The 27,905-nt window shown below is 43.4% G+C and overlaps 1 protein-coding gene across 1 annotated transcript; it reads left to right on the forward strand.

The window, feature by feature from the left end:
• The first annotated feature begins 562 nt into the window (after nt 1–562).
• gpd1l (glycerol-3-phosphate dehydrogenase 1 like) lies at nt 563–26,525 on the forward strand. Its single transcript, XM_030724646.1, has 8 exons — nt 563–694; nt 4,387–4,564; nt 4,712–4,852; nt 9,040–9,178; nt 17,152–17,264; nt 19,257–19,493; nt 19,687–19,793; nt 25,941–26,525. Exons 1-8 carry the CDS (start codon nt 651–653, stop codon nt 26,035–26,037), a joined length of 1,056 nt encoding a protein of 351 aa, XP_030580506.1. The 5' UTR covers nt 563–650; the 3' UTR covers nt 26,038–26,525.
• Nucleotides 26,526–27,905: the final 1,380 nt, after the last annotated feature.

Here is a 27,905-nt window from a genome sequence, read left to right on the forward strand (position 1 = left end):
TAGTCGCTCCCACGCATCCCCACCCCTTCCAGAACTCGGGACAGTCCGCTGTTAACAGACCGCAGGGTGATGCAGTAAAAGATCACTGGCTAACCTTAGAGTATCCAGCCTTTGTTTGGATGGTAATCCAATTATTTAAATGTATTATTATTATTATTATTATTATTATTATTATTATTGGTAATAGAAGCAGTAGGCGACTGTCTGCATTGTGTATTTGCAGACAGAGCTGAAAGTGCTTTCACACCTCTCAGTTATGTTTTATTGTGACTGTAACTTCACGAGGCATAAATGGGTATCTTTGTATAGCTCCTTCAATAACGTCACAGCAGTGTCTTGTCTTTCTATTGGTATCTATTTAAGTATTCTATTTCCATTTTATTTGTACAGCGCCAGTCATTTCAGGCGATTACAGTCTATTACAATTTGTGTGTATTAGGTTATGTAATTTATCAAGCCGTAATATGAAGCCCACCAGTTACATGAACATAGATGAAAACTACAACTCCCGACACACATGTTGGTCACACGTGCTATGATATCATCAGTACAGGACGCTTCGGCTGCGTGTTTGTGAGCGAAAACGACATCAGCGGCAGGTCTTCACGGGTGTACGGACAGAGAGGAGCTGAAGGCAGGAAGAGTCGCCGATGGCCTCTCCGCTCAAAGTCTGCATAGTCGGATCTGGAAACTGGTGAGCTCTAAAGATGATGCTGACGTTGTTGCAGGGCGCGGACCGCGGTCAAGAGAGCCGTTAATTCTGAGCCGTGGGCAAGCCAGCCGCAGCTCAGCCGCCACTTAAATTTTCTTGCGCTTCTAGTCTGCGCTTTATGGTAGCGCTCCTCCTCCGTTGCTGATTTCCGTTAAACGGACCAAATATATATATATATATATATATATATATATATATATATATATATGTCCTAGTTATGTAAAGCACTATGATATATCCTAATAAAACAATTATATTATGCATTTTAAGACAAAGTTGGGGTGTGTGTTATTTTGGCAAAATTAATAGAAATAAAGCTCCAGAAGCTTTTTCTTATTTCTCAATCAAGATGTGTTCCTTTATTCTGGTGGATTTTGCTGATAATCAACTTCTTCGTCATGACCTGCTCTACTTTGCAGCTGATTTTCATTTTATATGTTGCTAATATGCCTGCAGAAAATTAGAATAAATAAACCCAGGCATAATTATAGGATTGTACAACTGTGGTTATAAATTGACAGTTTTGAACCTATAGAATAAAGTCAATATGATATTTAAAAAAACGTGTCCTTGATAGCGGACATAGAATCCTCTGTGGATTCATCTTCTGCCTTATCAACTCTACCTGGCTGAGCAGGTGAGCCACATATAAAATGAAAATCAGCTGCAAAGTAGAGCAGGTCATGATGAAGAAATTGATTATCAGCAAAATTCACCAGAATAAAGGAACACACCTTGATTGATAAATAAAAAAAAAAAAATCTATTATTCTATTATTTCTCTTAATTAAAAATAACACACGCCCCAACTTTGTCTTAAAATGCATAATATATACATTCTATTAGGACATGTCATAGTGCTTTACTTAACTTACACACATATATATATATATATATATATATATATATATATATATATATATATATATATATATATATATATATATATATCAAAAATGGTCCGTTTAACGGAAATCAGCAATGGAGGAGGAGCACTACCATAAAACTTAGAATAGAAGCGCAAGAAAATTTACGCGGACCGCGGCTCAGAATTGACGGCTCACTTGACCGCGGTGGACGCGTTATGCTGCTCCTGCAACCAGATCTGAGGTTGCAGCTCTCAATCCACGGAGCGGTCTTGGTGTCGGGTATTGCTGCCTTTTGTGACAGCCGTTCTCCTCTGCAGCAGTCAGCTGGAGCTCGGTGCCTTTCACCCCAGGGTTCTGTTGAAACAGCAACGTCTTCAGCATAATGAAATATTTGTGTACATATTCAACTCTCCGTGTTCCAGATGATGCATCCGCAAATTCGTCTCTGCCTGCCAAGACATCATACGTTCAGATACGTGTCAATATTATCGCCAGATAACAATGCAAATTATGCTTATTAAGAATAGCTTTAATACATTTAAAATAACAGCCCTCCGACTTCACTCGTATCTATGTGCCAAAAAATGATGTTCTTGGCTTCTACTCTCACTTTCATGGAAATGCTTCTCTGTTGTTGCTGATTATAGTGCAAAAAAAATAACCTGTCGTGTTCTTTTCATTCATATATATATATATATATATATATATATATATATATATATATATATATATATATATATATATATATATATATATATATTAGATGTACTATATTGTGTATTTTAATTCAAAGTTATGGTGTGTGTGTGTGTGTGTGTGTGTGTGTGTGTGTGTGTGTGTGTGTGTGAGAGAGTGGTGGAGGCCCTATCTACTGTATTGTAATTGCTTAGTTTGTGACTAAGAATGTCTATCCAGTCAAACCATGTTATACTTCCCTTCCTTTAATAAATATATTAAACAAATAAATCAAATATGCAGATGAGCTGAACTTCCTCTGATACCATGTTTAAATAGGCGGCTTTCCTAAGGCTGAAGGCAGCCGTCCCATTTTCTGTTGCAGTGATACCTGCAATAAGCAGGGGTGAGCCTGAAAGAGGACATGGGGTGTACCACAGCATATGTATTTCAGTGGGTAGGATGTAGGGCTGCATAAAACGATTATTTTAGTAATCGAGTATTCTATCGATTATTCCATCGATTAATCGAGTAATCGGATAAGAAATACTTTTTTTATTAACAGTTTATCTGCATATTTTAACTTCCGTACTGCAGTTTTTCGCCGTGTGAACAAACAGCGGTGGATGGAGCAGCTACAAAGTTCTCTTTTCTTCACCTTAACACTTGCTGATCAGGTGCTTGATGAAGGACCTCCAGCTGTTTCCCAGTAAAGATTTTAATGGTGGTTACTAAAAGAAAAAGCTGCTGTTTTGGACGCTGGAAAAACGTTTCCTTTTGCACTACTTGAGCTCACTGTCTCTTTGCGCTTGCGCAGTTAAAACCGCTGCCTGCTATGAGTGTTTTGAAAAACTAGTGGCTGTGGGAGCCATGGCGCATGTGTGAGTAATGTTTTAATGCTTTGTATTCACAAGCATTCTCAAAAATACGTTTCTACTGCAGGTCTATATTTAGTCACTAATAAGGGATTCAAAAAAAAATTTTGACGGAGCCTCCCGGTCCTGGGGGGCGGGCCTTCCGGTACCAAACCATCGCTAGTGCTAATGGCCCGCGCTCTAGCAAACCAGTCGTGCTAGCTACAGCTGAAGTAAAGACAAAAATAACAGCTGAAATTGTCAGCGAGCACAACACACACAGACACACAGAGAGCAGTGGAGGCGTGGAAATGCATGTCAGCGATAGTTGCCACCCGTCCGGTAAAGTACGGAACCCCGCATGTTACGGAGCCGTATTCCACGGAGTCCCGTAACATACGGGGTTCTGTATTTTACGAGACAGGTGGCAACTCTAGTGATGATCCACTCTGTGTTAAATGAAGTCCATCGCAGCGACGGAGAGCTTTTTAGAATCTGTGTGTGTGTGTGTGTGTGTGTGTGTGTGTGTGTGTGTGTGTGTGTGTGTGTGTGTGTGTGTGCGCGCGTGATTCACACTCCAGTCCAGTAGGTGGCGGTAATGCAGTTCTATGTTGGTTTGCCAGCCACCAATAAACCCACAAAAAGACGACGGAGCACTAATGCTAGTGAGGAGCGCCGCTTACACCGAGACAGCTGAGCGCTGCAGAGTTTAAACGAAGCATCAACACAGTAAATTTGTGTCGATAATTTTTTAGAATCGATTTAATCGAGTTAATCGATGAATCGTTGCAGCCCTAGTAGGATGCCTGACAGGCGTGGTATATTCAAATGTCTATTTAATAATGCTTTCCCTGGTAATTGGTCAATAAAAATGTAATCGTTGAGCTGGGATTGTCCACTTGATGGCTGTAGCTCAGTAGGTAGAGCAGGTCACCTACTGATCGGAAGGTCAGCGGTTCGAATCCTGGCTACTCCGGGCTACATGCCAATGTATCCTTGGGCAAGATACTTAACCCCAAGTTGCTCTCCGACCGTTCTGTCGGAGTATGAATGCGTGTGAATGTTAGTTAATTAAAAGCACTTAGCTTCATAAAAATGGAAGTGCTTGTATGAATGGGAGTGCATGGGTGAATGCAAAACAGGTTGTATAAGCGCTTTGAGTGCTCATACTGAGTAGAAAAGCGCTATATATGAACTGGTCCATTTACCATTGATTTATTCAGCGATGTATCAGAACGTGATATTTGCTGATCTCCAGGCTTCTGTTTTGGTTTCAGGGGCTCCGCCATCGCCAGGATTATTGGAAATAATGCCAGGTCACTGCAGCACTTTGCTACCACTGTGAAGATGTGGGTGTTTGAAGAAAATATCAGTGGCAGGAAGCTCAGTGACATCATCAACACTGAGCATGAAAACATTAAGTACCTGCCTGGATACAAACTACCAGAGAATGTGGTGAGTAATAGGATTCCAAGCTTTCATTAAGCTCACTGCACTGTATGTGACACAGTGAGGTGGTGAAATCACTGCTTAATGAGACCTCACAGGATTATTCAAACCTGTGGTGTTTTGAATTTAATGTCACTTCTGTTTTCTTCATAGGTGGCTGTTCCCAAGCTCTGTGATGCTGCCGAGGGAGCTGATCTCCTGGTGTTTGTGGTCCCGCATCAGTTCATCAGGAAACTCTGTGACGAAATGGTGGGATGTGTCTCTACCAAAGCTCGAGGAATCACACTCATAAAGGTAATCCTTGCCTCCTCCCAGTGCCTCAATTTTAGTTTTACATACTGTGTAATTTAATTGAATTCAATTTTTATTTGCATAACACCAAATCACAGCAAACAATCAAGTTTATTTCTAAAGCACATTTAAAACAACAGCAGTTGACCAAAGGGCTGTACATTTGGGGTGGCTGTAGCTCAGTAGGTAGAGCAGGTCACCTACTGATCGGAAGGTCAGCGGTTCGATTCCTGGCTACTCCAGGTTACATGCCAATGTATCCTTGGGCAAGATACTTAACCCCAAGTTGCTCTCCGACCGTCCTGTTGGAGTATGAATGTGTGTGAATGTTAGCTAATTAAAAGCACTTAGCTTAGTAAACATGGAAGTGCTTGTATGAATGGGGGTGCATGGGTGAATGTAAAACATGTTGTATAAGCGCTTTGAGTGCTCTGACTGAGTAGAAAAGCGCTATATAAGAACTAGTCCATTTACCATTTAAAATAAATAAAACATAAGATGACAATTAAGACAGGAAACATAACATAATAAAATATAAGTAAAAAACAAGGCTCAGTCTGATTTAAAAGCCAAAGAATAAAAATGGGTTTTAAAAGTGTCAACTGTTGGAGAGGTCCTGATATGAAAGGGCAGTTTGTTCCATAGTTTCAGAGCAACAGCTGCAATGGATCATGGGAACCCCCCAGCAGCCTAGGCCTATAGCAGCATAACTAAGGGAGGGTTCAGGGTCACCTGATCCAGCCCTAACTATAAGCTTGATTAAAAAGGAAAGTTTTAAGCCTAATCTTAAAAATAGAGAGGGTGTCTGTCTCCTGAATCTAACTTCAGTTTGATCTGAATTTAGAAGCAGGAAATTAGAGGTCATCCAGGCCTTAATATCTTTAAGACATTCCTGCAGTTTAACTAATTGATGTGTGTCATCTGGCTTCATTGATAGGTAAAGCTGAGTATCATCTACATAACAATGAAAATTGATGCAGTGCTTTCTAATAATACTGCCTAAGGGAAGCATGTATAATGTAAATAAAATTGGTCCTAGCACAGAACCCTGTGGAACTCCATAATTAACCTCAGTGTGTGAAGAAGACTCCCCATTTACATGAACAAATTGGAGTCTATTAGATAAATATGATTCAAACCACTGCAGTGCAGTACCTTTAATACCTATAGTATGCTCTAATCTCTGTAATAAAATGGTATGGTCAACAGTATCAAAAGCTGCACTGAGGTCCAACAGGACAAGAACAGAGATGAGTCCACTGTCAGAGGCTGTAAGAAGATCATTGGTAACCTTCACTAATGCTGTTTCTGTACTGTGATGAATTCTGAAACCTGACTGAAACTCTTCAAATAAACCGTTCCTCTGCAGATGATCAGTTAGCTGTTTTACAACTACTCTTTCAAGAGTTTTTGAGAGAAAAGGAAGGTTGGAGATTGGCCTATAATTAGCTAAGACTGCTGGGTCAAGTGATGGCTTTTTAAGTAGAGGTTTAATTACAGCCACATTGAAGGTCTGTGGTACACAGCCAACCAATAAAGACAGATTGATCATATTTAAGATTGAAGCATCAATAATTGGAAAGACTTCTTTGAACAGTCTAGTAGGAATGGGATCTAACAAACATGTTGCTGGTTTGGAGGAAGTAACTATTGAAGTTAACTCTGAAAGATCAACTGGAGCCAAAGAGTCTAAACAAATACCAGCAGTGCTGAAAGCAGCCGAACATGAAGAATAATCTTTGAGATGGTTATGAATCATTTTTTCTCTAATGTCTAAAATTTTATTTGTAAAGAAATCCATGAAGTCACTACTAGTTAAAGTGAAAGGAATACTCGGCTCTACAGAGCTCTGACTCTTTGTCAGCCTGGCTACAGTGCTGAAAACAAACCTGGGGTTGTTCTTATTTTCTTCAATTAATGATGAGTAGATTTTAAAAAGAATGCAATGCTTTGCATATGAGTTTAACCCTGTATTGGATAGAAAACCACATAAGATAATCTAAGAAGATCCACAGAAAAACATAAATGGACACTGAGACTTTCTAATGGAAGGTGCAGTGGTGGCAGTGGGGCAGTGGGTAGGTGCTCACCTCGCAACTGGAGGGTTGCTGGCTCAAGTCCCCCTCTGCTGTCATTGTGTCCCTGGGCAAGACACTTATCCCACATTGCCAATGTCCAAAGGAAAACTTGGAAAGACCTTCAGAAACTCTGGAGAACCATCGTTCAAAACAACGTTAAAAAATAACAAGCAAGTTGGCTCCTTGGAAACATAATATAAGAAAATGAGGTGTGACTCAAGATTTTTGAACAATACTGTATGAATATGTAACACAGTAGTTCCTGAGTTTTGGGTCTGTAGTTACTGGCTGTTTGTAGCCTGTACAACTTTAGTGAGAGCATTGCCAGTGAGTGCCAGCCAAGCATCTCTTGTTCACAAGTGGAGCAAGAGTTGAATGTGAGATGGATTGGTGCAGCATCTGCAGTGATGTGGACACACTATTTATCTATTTTAGTAGAGAGAGAACTGAGCGTGAAGTCGAGGCTGTTGATTTACTGGTGAGTGGATGTTTCTACCCTCATTTATGGCTGCAAGCTGTGGGTAGTGGCAGAAAGACTGAGACTGTATCAGAAATGAGCTTCCTTAGTGTAAAATACTCAGTCATCAAAAGAAGTTAGTTGATGTGCTTCACCATCTGACAAGGTTGCCTCCTCGGTGAGGTATGTCTGACATGTCCAACCCGGGACAGACTAAGGACGCTGGAGAGATCATGTCTTTCAGGTGGCTTGGGAATCCCTCAGTGTTGCCCTGGAACAGTTGGAGGAGGGCAGGCAGAGAAAGGTCTTGCCATTTTAGTTTAGATTGCTACCCCTGCACCCCAGGCCCAGTGGTAGAAAATTGAACGAAGGTTGGAAGTTACTGGCCAGTCAGGATTTTATTTCATGGTACAATGCTGCAGTAGATAAAATTCCAAAATTCTAATAGGAGAAAACACTAGAAGCCAACTTAAAGCCAATTGCACAAGTCACCATCAAGTGCGGCATTTACCAAGGAGACGCTCTGTCTCCACTGCTGTTCTGCATAGGCCTGAACCCCTTCAGTCAGCTCATCAATAAGACTGGCTACAGATAGCAACCATCAGCCACCTCCTGTACATGGATGACATCAAGCTGTATGCCAGGAGTGAACGAGACATCGATTCACTGATCCACACCACCAGAATCTACAGCAATGATATTGGAATGACATTCGGACAGGAGAGGAAAGGTAGTCAGAACTGAGGGGATTCCTCATGGTGATCTGAACACTCAGGGCTGTGACCCCCAAACCGAGATCTCTGAGTGCAGTCCTGGGAACAGCTAAGATACTGCGCTTGGAGACCTGAGCTTGGAGGGCAAAGACCGGCCACAGGGTGAGCTGGGATTTTAACTATATATATATATATATATATATATATATATATATTTATATATTTATGTTGTAATAGCGCTTTGAGTGCTCATACTGAGTAGAAAAGCGCTATATAAGAGCTAGTCCATTTACCATTTACCATATATGAGAGAGAGAAACAGGCTGACTGCTCCCTTCTGGGGCTTGTTTGTCTTGTTATCTACATTTGCACTGCTGCCTGGATGATAGAAAGAAAACATACAGATATAGTGCAGATACAGTGTTACATGTTTAAAATCCTGCCCTATCCAGATAAAATGCTGATTTAATAACAGTGATGCAAACTGGTGTGTCAGATTTGAGATTTAGAGAGACCAAGGCTATATTTACCCTCAGTTTCTGTGGAAGGCAGCAAACTAGGCCACAGCTGTTGCCTAGCTGACAGATGACTGGAATACTGAAATCCTTCTGAATAAATGTGTCATCTAAATGAATCAAAACTAAGGAAACTGAAAATGTTAATCTTTTAATTATTACACCATAGTAACAAATACTCCAGTAGTGTACAGCTATGGATAGATGTAAGACTCTGAACACACTAGAGGGTGGTTGGATTCCTCCCTTGGCTATCTTTTTGTCTCCATCCATCCATCCATCCATCCACTGTATGTACATAAGCAGCTGAGTAGAATCACTCTATCCTTTATAGCTCACTCTGTATACCATCACTCATCCATCACATATCCAACACCTCTCATCTTCTTGCTGCAGCCCTGCTCATCCTTCTGTCTCTGCCTGTCAGGGAATAGATGAGGGCCCTGAGGGCCTGAAGCTCATCTCTGACATCATTCGTGAGAAGATGGGGATTGATGTCAGTGTCCTCATGGGAGCAAACATCGCCAATGAAGTGGCAGCTGAGAAGTTCTGTGAAACCACTATCGGTAAGTAGGATTGAAAACACAAAGAATCCACAGAATGTCTCTTTCATCATCAGTAAAATCATTAATGTAATAACCATACATGCCCAAGCAGTAGAAAAAGGCCACCACAGTTTATACACAAACTGGTGTGTTTCTCCACCGTTCCTCTTTCCATCATTTTGAAAGAAGTTCAAGCTAGAGCGCTTTGCTCCAGAACCCTCCTGTTTGAGTGTTCATGTATACCACAGTGTGGCTTTTTTCTCCCTCATCTCCTTTCTGCCGTACATTCCCCTTCAATTTTTTAAAGTCATTACCTCGTTAAAGAGGTGTCTGATTAGTTGTTACTTTTTTGATTTCAATAGTGCCACTTTATCAATAGTTGATTGTAATTTACTGCTAAAACTGTAAACCGTAAAGTCACAAGAAGAAGGTAAAATATCAGCAGGAAAGTTACATAACAGCCTCCTCACATTTTGTTCAGGTGACATCACATGAGAGACCAGGGGTCATTGCAACATCTAAAATGTGACCTTTGGCATGAGTAGGTTGTGTAACATGTTGGTAAAAATTCAGGTACAGTAATCTCTCACTACTTCGCGGTTCGCTTTTCGCGGACTCGCTGTTTCGTGGGTTTTCAATCAATATTAGTGTAAAATATTTACTGCGTTATTTTCGCTGTTTCGCAGGTTTTTGCGGTACTCGTTCTTCATATGCGTAGTACGTGTTGTACAATAATGTATATATTTGGTGTATAAGTGTGTGGGGAGGGTTTAAAATAGTGTATAGTATTAAAATAAATATAGCGTCCCTACTTCGTGGATTTTCCCTTATCGCGGGTGGTCCTGGAACGTAACACCTGCGATAAGTGAGGGATTACTGTAATTTCATGCATTTAAGAATTCTAAAAAAAAAAGGCTGATGATCAATGTAAATGTTAACATTTTTAGTCATTAAAAAGTCATTAAAATATTTAATGTAACTCTACAAAATCTGAAATGAAATAGGAACAGCGTCCTGAAGGATGGTAAACTGTCATACACAGTACTAACAGGCCACAAAGACAGTTATAATAAAAAGATTGGAAACTGTTGAAATGAATGTCTTTAAGCCAAATGCTGATTGAAAGGATTGTTGCCATGCCCCCACCGTTTTGTTCATTCCTGCAAGAGTAGGAGAAGTGGTCGTTTGGTGGGGAAGCTTCAGTAAGAACTACTGGTCATTACTAGAAACAAACAGCCTAACTTATCTTGAACACGATCATTGCTTTTAAATAAGGAATTTCTTATCAGTGTAACATTAAAAATGGCCATCTTAAGGGTCACTGGTGAAGCTTTCTCAGGTGATGGGCGAGCAGACTGTTGATTAGGCGAAGCTTACTGGGATTGTAAGTGTTACTGATGGAGTGCTGATTAAGTCTGTAGTGTTTATGATGACAGCAGTGCATTCGAGCTCCCATTATCAATAACAGTGTCTGGACAAAGATGCATAGATTCTGAATTAGAGATCAAACAGCAGTGACTTGTCCTGAGGCACAAGTAGTGACAGTACACTCGTAGTATTGATTTTCACAAAGTTTGCTACTTCAGTATTTATAATAGCAATTCACATATCCTCCATAATGTTAGGATTAGATAAACTGCAAATAATAACTCAACACTTTTCTTTCCTTGTTTTTTTCCTAAATCATATTAATCATAATTATTAATAGTCTGATATACTGAATAGCCAAAACCAAATTCAAACATTTTGGTGTTTCATAAAGCTTCACTTTAGCCATCACTACCAAAACTAAACTCCAACAGCTGGAGGACTATTGTCCTTAATCCACAAACATTTTAAATTACACAGAAATAGAAATATATGAAGAAAAAAGAGGTTAAAAAGTTGAAAACGCTGGTATGGAACTACATCCTCACAAAAGTGTACTGTTTTAACTGTGTGTGTGTGTGTGTGTGTGTGTGTGTGTGTGTGTGTGTGTGTGTGTGTGTGTGTGTGTGTGTGTGTGTGTGTGTGTCTCAGTATTAATTTTGACAGCAAATTTTGATTTAGTTTTAGTCATAATTTAGTCATCTGAATGGTTTTAGTTTTAGTCTAGTTTTAGTCGACTAAAATATAAAGAGTGTAAAATGTAAATGCTTTTTTCTTCAGTTCCCTTGAATTAGTCATTATACACACTTACATGAAATTAAACATTTATTCAAAGTTATGGAATATTATTAATGTTTGAAAGACCAATACACACACAAACATATTAAACAAACAACATCTTTATTTACCTGACCTTGTTTATTGAGCATAACAATAAAATATAGATGAGTAGGCCTTCTCTGCCTGAAAAATTCACAGGCTAGTGTGGCCTTCACGGGTTTAGATCAAGATTGTGCAACTGTGCGTTTCATTGGATGTTTACCTAACTTGTCCCGCCCTGTCACAAAATTAAATCAGCTCTGATTGGATGTCGTCCCCGCCAAGCATCTTCGTCTGATTTTCATTCGTTGATGAAAGTGTCAATCAATTTTGTCATTGTTTTTATCCTTTTAGGTAGTTTTTATTTAGTTATCGTCTCGTTTTCGTCATGAAAAAAAGGGTCGTTGACGAAAACTATGATGAAATAGTTCGTCAACGAAATTAACACTGGTGTGTGCGTCAGTTTTATTTATATAGCACCAAATCCCAACAAACAGTTGTCTCAAGGAGCTTTATATTGTAAGCTAAAGACCCTACAATATTGCAGAGAAAACAGTCAAAACGACCCCCTATGAGCAGCACTTAGTGACAGTGGGAAGGAAAAACTCCCTTTATCAGGAAGAAACCTCCATCAGAACCAGGCTCAAGGGGGGGGGGGGGTCATCTGCTGTAAGGGGAGAGAGACAGAGATTAATAATAACTAATGATTAAATACAGAGTGGGGTATAAACAGAGTAAAAATAGGTGAGTGAAAAGAAATACACATGTTGATGGTTTGGAGGAAGTACCTATTGAAGTTAAATCAGAAAGCTCGATTGGAGAGAGTCTAAATAAATATCAGTAGTACTGAAAGCAGCTGAACATAAAGATATATTTAGGCAATGGCGATGAATTATATTTTTCTCAAATGGTTAAAATTTTATTTGTGAAGAAATCCATGAAGTCATTACTCATAAAATTTAAAAGAAAATTCAGCTCTACAGAGCTCTGACTCTTGGACAGCCTGGCTACAGTACTGAAAAGCCTCCAAACCATCAATGTATCTATTAGATCCCATTCCTATGAGACTGCTCAAAGAGGTCCTACCATTTATTGATGCTTCAATCTTAAATATGACCAATCAGTCTTTATTAGTTGGCTGTGTACCACAGGCCTTCAAGGTGGCTGTAATTAAACCTCTACTTAAAAAGCCATCAGTGACCCAGCTGTCTTAGCTAATTATAGGCCAATCTCCAACCTTCCTTTTCTCTCAAAGATTCTTCAAAGAGTAGTTGTAAAACAGCTAACTGATCATCTGCAGAGGAACGGTTTATTTGAAGAGTTTCAGTCAGGTTTCAGAATTCATCACAGTACAGAAACAGCATTAGTGAAGGTTACCAATGAACTTCTTAGAGCCTCTGACAGTGGACTCATCTCTGTTCTTGTCCTGTTGGACCTCAGTGCAGCTTTTGATACTGTTGACCATAACATTTTATTACAGAGATTAGAGCATACTATAGGTATTAAAGGTACTGCACTGCAGTGGTTTGAATCATATTGATCTAATAGACTCCAATTTGTTCATGTAAATGGGGAGTCTTCTTCACACACTAAGGTTAATTATGGAGTTCCACAGGGTTCTGTGCTAGGACCAATTTTATTTACATTATACATGCTTCCCTTAAGCAGTATTATTAGAAAGCACTGCATCAATTTTCATTGTTATGTAGATGATACTCAGCTTTACCTATCAATGAAGCCAGATGACGCACATCAATTAGTTAAACTGCAGGAATGTCTTAAAGACATTAGGGCCTGGATGACCTCTAATTTCCTGCTTCTAAATTCAGATCAAACTGAAATTCTTGTACTCGGACCCACAAATCTTAGAAACATGGTGTCAAACCAGATACTTACTCTGGATGGCATTACTTTGGCATCCAGTAACACTGTGAGAAATCTTGGAGTCATGGAGCTCCCTGAAAAGCCTTCAGCTGATCCAAAATGCTGCAGCTAGAGTACTGACAGGGACTAGAAAGAGAGAGCAGATTTCTCCTATATTGGCTTCTCTTCATTGGCTCCCTGTTAAATCTAGAATAGAATTTAAAATCCTTCTCCTCACATACAAGGTCTTGAATAATCAGGCCCCATCTTATCTCAAAGACCTCATAGCCCCATATCACCCCAACAGAGCACTTCGCTCTCAGAGTGCTGACTTACTTGTGGTTCCTAGGATACTTAAGAGTAGAATGGGAGGCAGAGCCTTCAGCTTTCAGGCCCCTCTTCTGTGGAACCAGCTCCCAGCTTGGATTCAGGAGACAGACACCCTCTCTATTTTTAAGATTAGGCTTAATACTGTCCTTTTTATCCGCCTGCCCAAAATAAAGCTGAGGTTTTACTTTTTTCTTTTTTAGAGCAGTGACGATCCAACTCTAGCGATATATGTCTAACCATGACCTCTATGAACCTTTACAATCTGGATTTTTAAGATTAGGCTTAAAACTTTCCTTTATGATAAAGCTTATAGTTAGAGCTGGATCAGGTGACCCTGAACCCTCCCTTACTTATGCTGCAATAGGCCTAGGCTGCTGGAGTGTTTCTTTTCATTCACCTCTTTTCACTCTGTTTATACCCCACTCTACATTTAATCATTAATTATTATTAATCTCTGTCTCTCCCCTCACAGCAGATGACCCCCCCTCCCTGAGCCTGGTTCTGCTGGAGGTTTCTTCCTGTTAAAAGGGAGTTTTTCCTTTCCACTGTCACCAAGTGCTGCTCATAGGGAGTCGTTTTGACTGTTGGGTTTTCTCTGTATTATTGTAGGATCTTTACCCACAATACAAAGCGCCTTGAGGCGACTGTTTGCTGTGATTTGGCGCTATATAAATAAAGTTGAATTGAAGAGAAACCTGGGGTTATTCTTATTTTCTTCAATTAATGATGGTAAATGGACTAGTTCTTATACAGCACTTTTCTACTCTGAGCACTCAAAGTGCTTATACAGCACGTTTTACATTTACCCATTCATACAAGCACTTCCATATGTAACTAAGCTAAGCGCTTTTATTATCTAAGATTCACACACATTCATACTCCAACGCTTGTGTCAGAGAGCAACTTGGGGTTCAGTATCTTTGCCAAAGGATACTTTGGCATGCAACCCGGAGCAGCCAGGAATCAAACCGCCGACCTTTTGATCAATAGGTGACCTGCTCTACCACCTGAGCTACAACCATGATGAATAGTAAGATGTCCTAGCTTTACAGAGGGCTTTTTCCATTGATCAACAAACTCTTTTTTCCAGGCTAAATGAAGATCTTCTAAATTAGTGAGACGACATTTTCTCTGCAGTTTACGTTATCTGCTTTAAGCTGTGCATTTGTGAATTATACCAGGGAGTCAAGCACTTCTGATTTGAGGCTTTTCTTTTTAGAGGACTGGCAGAAGCCCCAGTCCGGGAGATCTTCAACTCCCACCTCCGGCAGAACTTCGACAGCATTCCGAGGGAGGCTGAGGACATTGAGTCCGAATGGACCATGTTCCGCACCTCCATTGTTGAGGCTGCTGCTCAGAGCTGTGGCGGCAAGGTGGTTGGGGCCTGTCGTGGGGGTAACCCCCGAACCAGATGGTGGCCACCGGAGGTGAAGGGAGCCATCAAGCTGAAGAAAGAGTCTTATCGGGCTTGGTTAGCCTGTGGGACTCCGGAGGCAGCTGACAGGTATCGACAGGCCAAGCAGAATGCAGCTCGGGTAGTGGCCAAAGCAAAAACTCGAGTGTGGGAGGAGTTCGGTGAGGCTATGGAAAAAGACTTTCGGACGGCATCGAAGCGATTCTGGCAAACCGTCAGGCGACTCAGGAGGGGAAAGCAGTGCTTCACTCACACTGTTTATAGTGCGGGGGGGGGTGCTGCTGACTTCAACTGAGGCTATAGTCGGACGGTGGAAGGAATACTTCGAGGACCTTCTGAATCCCACTGACACGCCTTTTGTAGTGGAAGCAGAGTCTGGGGATGAGGGGGATGACTTGACCATCACTGGGGGTGAGGTCACTGAGGTAGTTAAACAACTCCTTGGTGGCAGAGCCCCTGGGGTGGACGAGATTCGCCCTGAGTTCCTGAAGGCTCTGGATGTTGTAGGACTGTCTTGGTTGACACGCCTCTGCAACATCGCGTGGAGATCTGGGGCAGTGCCATTGGATTGGCAGACCGGGGTGGTGGTCCCCATCTTTAAGAAGGGAGACCGGAGGGTGTGCTCCAACTTTCGGGGTATCACACTACTCAGCCTCCCCGGTAAGGTCTATGCCAGGGTGCTGGAAAGGAGGGTGCGTCCGTTAGTCGAACCTCGGATTCAGGAGGAACAATGCGGTTTTCGTCCTGGTCGTGGAACGCTGGACCAGCTCTTTATCCTCTCAAGGATATTCGAGTGTGCGTGGGAGTTTGCCCAACCAGTCTACATGTGCTTTGTGGACTTGGAGAAGGCATTCGACCGTGTTCCTCGGGGTGTTCTTTGGGAGGTTCTGCGGGAGTATGGGGTGTCTGGCCCATAGTTGCGGGCCATTCCGTCCTTGTACAACCCCAGTGAGAGCTTGGTCCGTATAGCCGGTAATAAGTCGGATTTGTTTCCTGTGGGTGTTGGACTCCGTCAGGGCTGCCCTTTGTCACCGATTCTGTTCATAATTTTTATGGACAGAATTTCTAGGCGTAGCCAGGTGGCGGAAGGCTTCTTCCTTGGTGGCCTCAGAGTCTCATCTCTGCTTTTTGCAGATGATGCGGTTCTGTTGGCTTCATCAGGGGGGGGCCTCCAGCTCGCAGTGGAACGGTTCGCAGCCGAGTGTGAAGCGGCTGGCATGAGAATCAGCACCTCTAAGTCTGAGGCCATGGTCCTCAGCCGGAAAAGGGTGGAGTGCCATCTCCGGCTCAGGAACGAGTTCTTGCCTCAAGTGGAGGAGTTTAAGTATCTCGGGGTCTTGTTCACGAGTGATGGGAGAAGGGAACGGGAGATCGACAGGCGGATCGGGGCTGCTTCTGCAGTGACGCGGACGCTGCACCGGTCCGTCGTGGTGAAGAGGGAGCTTAGCGTAAAAGCGAAGCTCTCGATTTACCGGTCGATCTACGTTCCTACCCTCACCTATGGTCACGAGCTTTGGGTAGTGACCGAAAGAATAAGATCGCGAATACAAGCGGCAGAAATGAGTTTCCTTCGAAGGGTGGCTGGCCTTTCCCTTAGAGATAAGGTGAGGAGTGCGGCCATCCGGGAGGGGCTCAGAGTAGAGCCGCTGCTCCTCCACATCGAAAGGAGCCAGTTGAGGTGGCTCGGGCATCTGATTAGGATGCCTCCTGGCCGCCTCCTGGGTGAGGTGTTCCGGGCATGTCCCACCGGGAAGAGGCCCCGTGGTAGACCCAGGACACGCTTAGAGATTATGTATCTCGGCTGGCCTGGGAACGCCTTGGGGTCCCTCCGGATGAGCTGGAGGAGGTGGCTGGGGAGAGGGAAGCCTGGGCTTCTCTGCTTAGGCTTCTGCCCCCGCGACCCGGCCCCGGATAAGCGGAAGAAAATGGATGGATGGATGGATGGAGTTGTACTCAGTGAGGGTGTGAAACTACTGACAAGATCATCAACCTCTGTGGGAGCAGAGTTTAGGTAGCTGCTCATAGCACATGGCATTGAAGAAGATAATAATGGAGGAATTATATCCTTAAACTTAGTTACAGCACTTTCAGAAAGATTTGTTATGATTAAATGTGTGTGTGTGTGTGTGTGTGTGTGTGTGTGTGTGTGTGTGTGTGTGTGTGTGTGTGTGTGTGTGTGTGTGTGTGTGTGTGTCATTAGGCAGTAGGAATTTGGAGAATGGCCTGCTGTTCAAAGAGTTGCTGCAGACTCCAAACTTCAGGATCACAGTGGTAGATGATGCTGACACAGTGGAGCTGTGTGGAGCTTTGAAGGTAAACACACATACGTGAGGCTGAGTAAAATATAATGGCTACAAGTACCGCCTGTCTGTAGTTGTCTTATTCTAGGGGTTCTTGGTGCGTAAACAGCTGTGGGGAACCCTGTTTCTGCTCAGAAGGGATTCTGAGCTTGAAACCTCTCGCTCTTGCTGGTAAAGGGACGTGTTTATTTCCTATAAATCCTATTTTAATAAAACTTGTACTGACCCAGACTAGAAAGAAAGAGCATATAAAACTTGTTTAGGACCTAAGGAGACCAATTTCTGTAGTTCTGAAAAAAAGTTATTTATTCCATCCTGAAATATGATTCCACAGCTTAACTGGGGTCTCATCTGTCATATTTTCAATTGGTCAAAGGTCTGCAGGACTGCAGGAAAGCCAGTTTAACACCTGGACATGATTTGGTTTGGCACTGTCTTACTGAAATAAGCAAGGCTTTCCCTGATATCAGCCAGTGGTAACATATGTTGCTCAAGAACCTGTGTATATTGTTTCCTGTAGTCAAAGATGCAGGTTATGAATGTCATATTATGCACTAATGCTAGTAATTGAACTATACACTGATAACAAGCCGAATGGCCCTTCTCTGTCTTGGGGGATGCAGTGTTGATGAGTTCCATCTTTTTTTTTTTTTTTTTAGCCTGTCATGTCTGGCATCTTTCACAATCGGAATGATGATCCGAATGCACTGATGTACCAAACATATTTGCTTTGACAAGAACAGCTCTATATGTTTCCTATAGGCTCTTCTTGTTAATGTTTGCAATTTTATTTTTATTTATTTATCTTTTTATTTAGTTATTCATGCCAAGTCTGACAGGCAACAAGGAAGGGGCAAGAACAAGAGGTGGGGGGGAGAAAAGGGGGGGGGGGGGAGAAAGGGAAGAAAGGAGATAGAAAAATAAATAAATAAATAAATAAATAAAAGGGGTTGATATACTCACACACACACATACACACACACATCCATACACACACCCATATGCACCTACATATACACACACACACAAGTTTATTGTTTGTAGTAATGTGTGTGTATGCGCCTTAGTCATGCAATGTATTCGATAATGAGGGCAAGAAACTGCAACCATGCCCCCCGCGATCCAGAGGCAGATAGGGAAGGACCCAGGGGACCCAGGCCATCCACAGCACAGGAGCTCAGAAGACTTGGGGCCACACATCCCGATGGCAACCGCGTACACTCCCCAGAAGAGGAAGGAGGGAGGCTACAGACGGAACCCCCACAATCCAGGGGCTAGAGTCCAGAGAGCCAGCGGCGCCGGGCAGCCCACCCCCCCCGGCAGGCCGGCACCCCCAGCACGAGCCAGGCATGCGGCCCCTGAGGCCCCAAGCGCCCGAGAGCAGCCCGACACCCGGCAGAGCCCCCCCCCGCGCCAAAGAGGCCCAAGCCACCCCCAGGCCACGGCCGCCAAGGGAGCAGGCCAAAAACCATGCCGAGACATCCGGCCACACACCCCGGGACCCACGGAGTTCCATCTTTTTATACTACATATGTCTTTCTTTTGAAGGGTAGAGTTTTAATTTGGATTCATGGGTACAATAACAAACTTTTATTCTGAAACACAGACAGCCTCTCTGAGACAGTCGTATTACTACAGTAATTACCTTTATTAGGTTTGAGGTGTTCCACAAGGACTTTTTGATTCTTGATTTTCAGTCTTCTTTTACCTCATTTCTAACTTTAAAAAAAGGAGCTTTACATCCTTTTGTAAATAGATACAACACTGACAGGTCAAAAATCAATGATGGCTGTAAAAACATAAGGATGTTAAGAATTATGTAATTAATGTAGCAGTCAAAGCTTTGAGTGCTCAGCTAGAGTAGAAAAGCGCTATATAAGAACTAGTCCAATTACCATTTACCTCAGATCAGAACACCAGTGTTGCCACATCATCACCATTTCCCAAGACGTTGTTTAGTTCCTGTGTAATGTGTTCCTGCTATCTGTCTTCATGTTTGGAGCAGAACATTGTTGCAGTGGGTGCAGGGTTTTGTGACGGCTTGCAGTGCGGTGACAACACCAAGGCAGCTGTGATCCGTCTGGGGTTGATGGAGATGATAGCCTTCACTAAACTCTTCTCTAAGAACGGCACGGTTTCCACTGCAACCTTTCTGGAGAGCTGTGGTGTGGCCGACCTCATCACTACATGCTATGGCGGCCGCAATCGACGAGTAGCAGAGGCCTTTGCTAAAACAGGGAAGGTATGTACATTGTTACATTTGTGTGCACTCTTCCATCTTTACTATTTAATAATGTCAGGCAGACTTCTTCACATATGTTTAGAGCTATACTAGCTTTACTCATGTTTAGTGTTAAATGAATATAACTGCTTTTTACTAAATAGTGCGTTTGTGTATTCTCTGTATTTTTTTTTCTTGGCACACCTTTTCATAGAGTATTGTAGTGCTGGAGAATGAGCTGTTGAATGGTCAGAAGCTCCAGGGTCCTGCCACCTCAGCTGAGGTTTACCGCATCCTTCAACAGAAGGGCCTGGTGAACAAGTCTGTGAACAATTTCTTTATTTGTCTGTTGAAAAGTAGGCCACTGCTTTATTTTTGCTTTACTGGCATGCACTACTGCTGTGTGTTACATTTTAATGCACATAAATATAGTTGAGTAGTATAACACATAAAGAGCTTGAGTTTGGGGTGTAGCATTTAGCTAAGCTTTGCATATAGGTGGGAGCAGTGGGGAAATGACTCCAAACACCTCTTAAACTCACTGAATAGCATGTAATACAGTCCCAGTGTAAAGTACCTGCAGAGGGTAAGGCAAGTCCTGAAGAGTCAGCTGAATGGGAAGAACAAGATCCAGGCGACCAACACCTACTACCTGCCAGTTGTCAGATACCCTGCTGGGATAATAAGCTGGCCAAAGGAGGAGACGGAAGCCACTGATGTCAAGACAAGAAAGCTCCTTACCATGCATGGAGGGTTTCAGCCCAAATCCAGCACCCTGAGACTGTACGCTAACCGGAAGGAAGGAGGCCGAGGACTAGTGAGTGTCAGAACCACTGTCCTAGATGAAACAACGAAGATCCATGAATACACCAGGAAGATGGCCACAAAGGAGTGAATACCTAAGGCACAAATACCTCAGTGGCTAGAAACCCAAGAAAGAAGAGGAGGAAGAACAGGAACCATCATAGAGGGACAGGCCTCTGCACAGCATGTACCACAGCACATAACAGCAGGGTGAAAGATGCTAGCAGGCAGGGCATACATAGAATACCATAACCAAGTGCCTGGCATAGTATACAGGAACATCTGTGCCAAGTATGAGCTGGAAATCCCAAGTTCAGAATGGGAAACGCCCCCGCAGGGACTTCCAGATACAGACAGACAAACTGGTGATGACTAAGCAACCGGAGATTGTAGTGGTGGACAAGAGGAGGAAGAAAGTCGTAGTGTTAGATGTAGCAATACCAAGTGATGGCAACATTAGAAAGAAAGAACACGAGAAGCTCGATAAATACCAAGGGCTCAGAGAGGAGCTAGAGAGGAAGTGGAAGGTAACAGTGGTCCCCTTGGTAATCGGAACACTCGGGGCAGTGACTCCCAAACTTGGAGAATGGCTCCAGCAGATTCCAGGAATGACATCCGAGATCTCTGTCCAGAAGAACATAAGAAGGCTAGAGGCTAAGATCAAGGCAGCACAGAGGGAAGGCAGCCAGTTATCAGAGCTTCAGAAAGGTGTGATGAAAAAAGAGGTGTCTAAGAAGTACAACAAGCTGTCCATGCCTGAGGCCTTAGAGACTGCCAAGCAAAGATTGCCAGCCTTAGCTAACTGTTTGAAGAGGTATACCAGAGACAGAGAAACCAGAGGTTCTCCACTGATCCATCTGAGGTGTAATTTCAGTGGCAGGGGAACAGCACCCTCACCAAGGATAGAGGCAGAACAAGACTGGAAGAGCATATGGAAGAAGGATGCAACACACAACACCAATGCTCAGTGGCTAGTGGATCCAAGAGCAGACCACAACAACTTCCCTGAACAGGCTCCAGTAACCATCACAGTGGCAGATATCCAAGAAAGAGTCTCACATATGAAGAGCTGGACAGCACCAAGTCCTGACATGATCCACACCTACTGGCTAAAGAAGCTAATTTCATTCCATGAACTCCTGGTAGCACAAATGAACCGGCTGCTAAGGGTTAAGATGCACCTGGAAGGGCTGACTGAAGGCCAGACAGTCCTGATCCTCAATGATCCCCAGAAGGGACCAGTCCCATCCAACTACCAGGTACCGAGCAGTGTAATCAGTTGGCAAAGCAGATGTCTGCAAGATGCGATTGGCACTATTTTATTCTATAAAAGAGTCTTTTTCCCTAGCACATCCAGTTTACAACATAACAGGTTACTAAATACACAAACATAACTGAATTTCTAACTGAAGCATGATCGGGAACCCTAACATTCATCAGGAAAAAATCTCCACCTGAATTCTCCTTCACTTACATTTGGGCTTTGTGTTTAAGCCTTGGTCTGTTTGTTTTTAAGGCCAGAAACACAGTCGCTGTTGATCACTGAGGGGCAGAAAATGCATCCATAGTCACAGGCAGAGCACTAGAGGATAATTCACTCTTAATCACTTCAGAAGTGATGACAGAGGACCAGGTGTCAGCTGACTCTGGTAGAACCATTGTTCTTGGCTGAGGCACAGTCTGCTGATGGCGGGAGCGTGGCTTCTTTCTGGAAGAGGGAAAAGAGGTAACGGGGGGTGGGGGGGTTGTAGTGGTAGTAGGCTCCTCATCCTCCACCCACATCTCCACCAAGAGGGAAGTAGGTGAGCAGAAAACCAAAGCGCTGGGCAGCCTGTCTTCCAGCAGCCTGGGCCATGGTACTGAGGCAGAAAGCAGTTCTGGAGGAGCTGGAGGAGGATGAGGCACAGGTGAACAGAATCACAACAGACAAGACACAGGAAGCAAAACAAAAAGCAAAGCACAAAGAATGCAAACTTCTAAAGCAAAACAGGAAGTGTCATAACAAAACAGGGAAAACAAAGATGTAACCTAAAGACAGGAGACTTGACACAAGAGGGAGGAATAAACTCTAAAGCAATGGGAACTAGGAATAAACTAAGTACACTAAAGAGAAAACACATTAAACCATATAAACATTAAATAAACCAAGAATCTCAAAGGATAATGAAATAAACAAAACTTCAAAAGTCCCCAAAACATAAAATGCCCAGTAACAATCAGAGGAAATCCTTAGTCCAGTGAGTCCACATGTGAGATCTGTTTGTTCTAAAGGTATAGTTAGGTCCATAGTTTTTGGACTTTTTTTTTTGCCTCTGTACACCACCACAGTGGATTTTAAATCAAACTATTAAAATGTGATTGAATTGCAGATTGTTAAGATTATTTTCAGAGGCTCAAAAGTAATTGGACCATTGACTGACAAGCAGTTTCATGGCCAGGTAAGGCCTCTTCCCTTGTATTCCATGACAAATTAAACAGATAAAAGATCTGGAGTTGATCCCAAGTGTTGAATTTGTTTTGTTAGCTGTCCGCACGAGCTGTAGCACACGAGATAAGAAACCATCAAAATAAGACAGGAAGAGACAACTGAATAGGGAGACAAAATTAACTTGACAAAGCACAGAAGATAAACACAGAGACGAGGACTAAGCCAGACTGGAAATACAAGGGAAGCCAGAATAAACCGGGATACAAAGAATAATGCACAAACCAACCTGACACCAAGAACAGAAATAGAGATGAAACTAAAACCTGAAAATGTAAATAATACAGAAAATACAAAACTAGTGAAAACCTTAATGTCCCCAAAAAACTCAAAACCCAGGTGGCATGACAGTAACCCAGGAAGCCAGAAAGGACGCCAGCAGCAGCAAAGATGGAACCCATCTGGAGGAAGATGACAGAGAAGACTCTCTGGAGATCAAGAAAGGACCCTTAGAAGATTTGGCAGAAGACTAGCAACGACGACAGAGGCAGAACCAGCAGGCGAAACAGGACCCTCAGGTTCAGGTTCAGGAACCTCGGGGCTGATGGGCTCAGGACTTTCTGGCACAGGCAGAGTGGTACCCACTGGCTCAGGATTCTCTGGGGATGCAGGTCAAGATACTCAGGAAACACAGTTTGCTCAAGATGAGGCTGCACAGAGATCAGTCTCCCTGGACTACTAGGGATGCTCTACAGGGCATGTAATCCTCTCTGGAGACTGGAGCCACCCAGAACCCTCTGCCGATGCTGGAGGTTCAAGCTTAGGCTGGAGCCTGGCTGCCCTCAACCTCAGAATCAGAATCAGAATGCTTTATTGATCCCAGAGGGAAATTTCTGTTGTTACAGCTGCAACCGTTTCATTTAAATGAATAAAACCAAAACAAAATAACATACACCAATGGCATAAAAATATAAAAACTAAAGAGATAATTTGGCTATATACACATCTAAATCTATACACATAAAACTTGTGAGTGCAGTGTCTGTGACAGTAGACATAATCTGGAGTATACTTAAGTATTTATATATCTTTTGCATATGTACATAATAAAATAGGTGTCATTTTATATATATATGTACAGTCTTTTTTAATGTATAAGTGTATGTACAATGTATATGGACAATTTTATGTACAATTGCAGGCACACATACCAAATGAATACTGATAAATGAATGACACTGATGAACCACAATGTCACCTATTAAGGGAGGAGTTATAGAGTCTGATGGCCACAGGTAGAAATGACCTCCTGTGGCGCTCTGTGGTGCATTTTGGTGGGATGAGTCTTGCACTGAATGTGCTCCTGTGTCCCATCACTGTGTTGTAGAGTGGGTGGGAGCCATTGTCCATAATGGCCTGCAGCATCTAGACAGCATCCTCCTCTCCGACACTGCCATAAGCGAATCCAGCTCCACTCCCACCACATCACTGGCTTTGTGGATCAGTTCATTGAGTCTGTTGGCGTCTGCCGCCCTCAGCCTGCTGCCCCAGCATGCAACAGCATAGAGGATGGCACTCGCCACCACAGACTCATAGAAGATCCTGAGCATAGTCCGGCAGATGTTGAAGGACCTCAGGCGTCTCAGAAAATAGAGGCGACTTTGGCCCTTCCTGTATAGGGCATCAGTGTTCTTAGCCCAGTCCAGTTTGTTGTCAGTGTGTACTCCCAGATATTTGTAGTCCTCAACGGTGTCCACACTGACCCCCCCGATGGACATAGGGGCCACCGGTGCCTTGTCTTTCCTCAAGTCCACCACCAGTTCCTTTGTCTTTGTCACGCTGAGCTCTAGATGGTTCCGCTTGCACCATGTGACAAAGTCCTTCACTGTCCTCCTGTACTCATCCTCATCACCCCTGCTGATACATCCAACTATTGCAGAGTCATCAGAAAACTTTTGAAGATGGCAGGTCTCTGAGCAGTAGCTGAAGTCTGTGGTGTAGAGGGTAAAGAGGAAGGGAGAGAGGACAGTCCCTTGTGGGGCTCCAGTGTTGCTAACTACTCTGTCAGACACACAGTGCTGCAGGCGTACATACTGTGGTCTGCCAGTCAGGTAGTCAACAATCCAGGACACAAGGGGGGGGCATCTACCTGCATCGCTGTCAGCTTATCACCCAGAAGAGCAGGCTGAATGGTGTTGAATGCATTTGAGAAGTCAAAGAACATGACCCTCACAGTGCTGGCCGGCTTATCCAGGTGAGCATAGACTCGGTTTAGCAGGTAGATAATGGCGTCCTCAACTCCCAGGCGGGGCTGGTAGGCAAACTGGAGGGGGTCCAGAAATGACTGGACCATGGGCCGGAGCTGATCCAACCTGGGAGTGAGAATGGGTGCAGGGTGCTCAACTTCTGTGGAGGCCCGTGGCGGAGCAACAGTCTTTGGACAGGTTAACTCAGGAACATTACAGTCAGCCTCTGGGGGGGGGCGGGCACAGCTACACCGCTTTCAGTCTCAAAATTAGCTGGCTGGGGAACCAGCTGAGCAACATAACTAACAGCTGGCTTGGCAACACTATAAACAGTCTGAGAATGAGCCGTCTGGGGGACACAAAATGCAGCACTGGGAAGCTGGGAAACACACAGATCAGTCTCTTAGTGGGCTGGTTAGTGAACAACTGTTTTTACTGTCAGCTTAGAAACACCAATCAGAAACTTTTTAACATTGGCTGGCCCAGAGGTAGGTTCTGGAGACCCGGTGTTTGTAGACACTAGCACAACTGCAGACTCTGGCAGAGAACGAGCATCAGGAGATGCAGGCAGAGAGGTAGGCACAAACTGGACTGTACAGAGCACGCAATTCCACCTAGAAGTCCAACACCCACCAGGAACAAGTCTGACTTATTGGGGACCAAGCTCTTGCTGCGATTCTCCAGGTTCCAAATTGCCAGACACCCAATACTTCTGAAGAACCTCCCACAGGCCCTAATGTTTTTCTGACTTGAAATTGAAATTTGAAAAATGTTTCATTTATCATTATCATTGTAGGTGAGGTTAACAAACAAATGATTTTTACTTCTGTTCTGTATTTCTGTTTGTCTAATCTATGTACACTACATATCATTACATGTGAAGCTGATAATGATAGGTGATTCGTCTGTTCTGCTGCACCAGGTTTCTCTTGTCTGATGGTGGTTTTCTGTCCGTTCTTGTTTCTTTTCTAACTCTGTTCTTCTGATTTCCAGGTTCCCTTTATTCACGGCGGTTTATCAGATTTGTTTTGAGGGGAGGCCAGTCCAAGAAATGATTTCCTGCCTGCAGAGCCCCCCGGAACACATGTGATCATCTGATGGGTCTCAGGGAGCTGCTGAATGGACTTATCAGTTTCATACTAAGATCAGGTTAGCATTAGGTGCCTATTCTGTGAAAAACAACAATACCAAACAGCTTTATTTGGGACAGGCGCCCATAAAATTCTAACAGCGTAGGAGGAAAAACAAATCTCAGTGCTAAAACACAGCAAAAACCAACCGTCCTGTTGCCTTTTGGTAACCACTTACAGTGTTTATCCAAGCCAGCCAAGAATTTCCTCTTTAAACTATCAGATATGAAAACAAGGCATATTCTGAGTCTTTAAGAACAATAGGCAGAACCTACACTATACTGCCAAAAGTATTCACTCACTGATCAAAATCATTGAATCCAAGTCTTCCAGTCACTTCCACAGGTGTACAAACCAAGCACCTAGGCATGCAGACTGCTTCTGCAAACATTAGTGGGTCGCTCTCAGGAGCTCAGTGAATTCCAGCATGCATTTCCTCACTACTAAATATTCCACAGTCAGCTGTTAGTGGGATTATAACAAAGTGGAAGTGATTGGGAATGACAGCAACTCAGCCATGAAGTGGTAGGCCATGTAAAATCACAGAGTGGGGTCAGAGGATGCTGAGGGTCATAGTGCACAGAGGTCACCAACTTTCAGTCACTACAGACCTCCAACCTTCATGAGACCTTCAGATCAGCTCAAGAACAGTGTGTAGAGAGCTTCATGGATGGGTTTCCATTGCAGCTGCATCCAAGCCTTCCATCACCAAGCTCAATGCAGAGTGTTGATGCAGTGGTGTAAAGTGTTGATGCAGTGGTGTAAAGTGTTGATGCAGTGGTGTAAAGCACGCCGCCACTGGACTCTAGAGCAGTGGAGACGTGTTCTCTGGAGGGATGAATCACACTTCTCCATCTGCCAATCTGAGGGAGGAGTCGGGGTTGGGTGGTTGCCAGGGGAACGGTACCTGTCTGACTGCACTGTGCCAATTGGGAAGTTTGGTGGAGGGGGGGGTTATGGTGTGGGGGTGTTTTTCAGGAGTTGGGCTCGGCCCCTTAGTTCCAGTGAAAGGAACTCTTAATACTTCAGCAGACCAAGACATTTGGGACAATTTGATGCTCCAACTCTGTGGGAACAGTTTGGGGATGGCCCCTTCCTGTTCCAGCATGACTGCACACCAGAGCACAAAGCAGCTCCATAAAGACATGGATGAGCCAGTTTGGTGTGGAAGAACTTGACTGGCCTGCACAGAGTCCTGACCTCAGCCTGATAGAACACCTTTGGGATGGATTAGAGCGGAGACTGTGAGCCAGGCCTTCTCTCCAACATCAGTGTCTGACCTCACAGATGTGCTTCTGGAAGAATGGTCAGAAATTCCCATAAACACTCCTAAACCTGTGGAAAGCCTTCCCAGAAGAGCTGAAGCTGTTATAGCTGCAGAGGGTGGGCCCACATCATATTAAAGCCTCTGGATTAAGGATGGATGTTACTCAGGTTCATGTGTGTGTGAAGGCAGGCGAGTGAATACTTTTGGCAGTACAGTGTATATTGTGCCAGATGCCTCCAGTCTATTTGATGGACTTGTTTATGTAATTAAATCTACATAAACTAAAATTAATTTTCACAGCTGGCTGCTGATGAGGTTTGCTTGTGGTCAGCTATGTTGTCATGTGTTTTGTTTTTTATCGGCACACCCAACTACATTTTTCTGGGCAGGATCATTACGAAGCTGTCCATGGTGCTCCTTAGACTTAAAACACAACAGCTCAAACAAGGTTAGTTGTAGGTAGAATAGTTTTGTGTGTGTGTGTGTATGTGTGTGTGTGTGTGTGTGTGTGTGTGTGTGTGTGTGTGTGTGTGTGTGTGTGTGTGTGTGTGTGTATGTGTG

The sequence above is a fragment of the Archocentrus centrarchus genome, unplaced genomic scaffold (genome assembly GCF_007364275.1).
Source record: "Archocentrus centrarchus isolate MPI-CPG fArcCen1 unplaced genomic scaffold, fArcCen1 scaffold_40_ctg1, whole genome shotgun sequence".
Classification (NCBI taxonomy): domain Eukaryota; kingdom Metazoa; phylum Chordata; class Actinopteri; order Cichliformes; family Cichlidae; genus Archocentrus; species Archocentrus centrarchus.

Excerpts from the sequence above, each read along its gene's own strand:
- gpd1l (XM_030724646.1), top strand. The coding sequence starts at position 651 with ATGGCCTCTCCGCTCAAAGTCTGCATAGTCGGATCTGGAAACTG. Across the intron at positions 4,565-4,711 it reads ACAAACTACCAGAGAATGTG|GTGGCTGTTCCCAAGCTCTG; the intron begins GTGAGTAATAGG and ends TTTTCTTCATAG. Across the intron at positions 19,794-25,940 it reads CAGAAGGGCCTGGTGAACAA|GTTCCCTTTATTCACGGCGG; the intron begins GTCTGTGAACAA and ends TCTGATTTCCAG.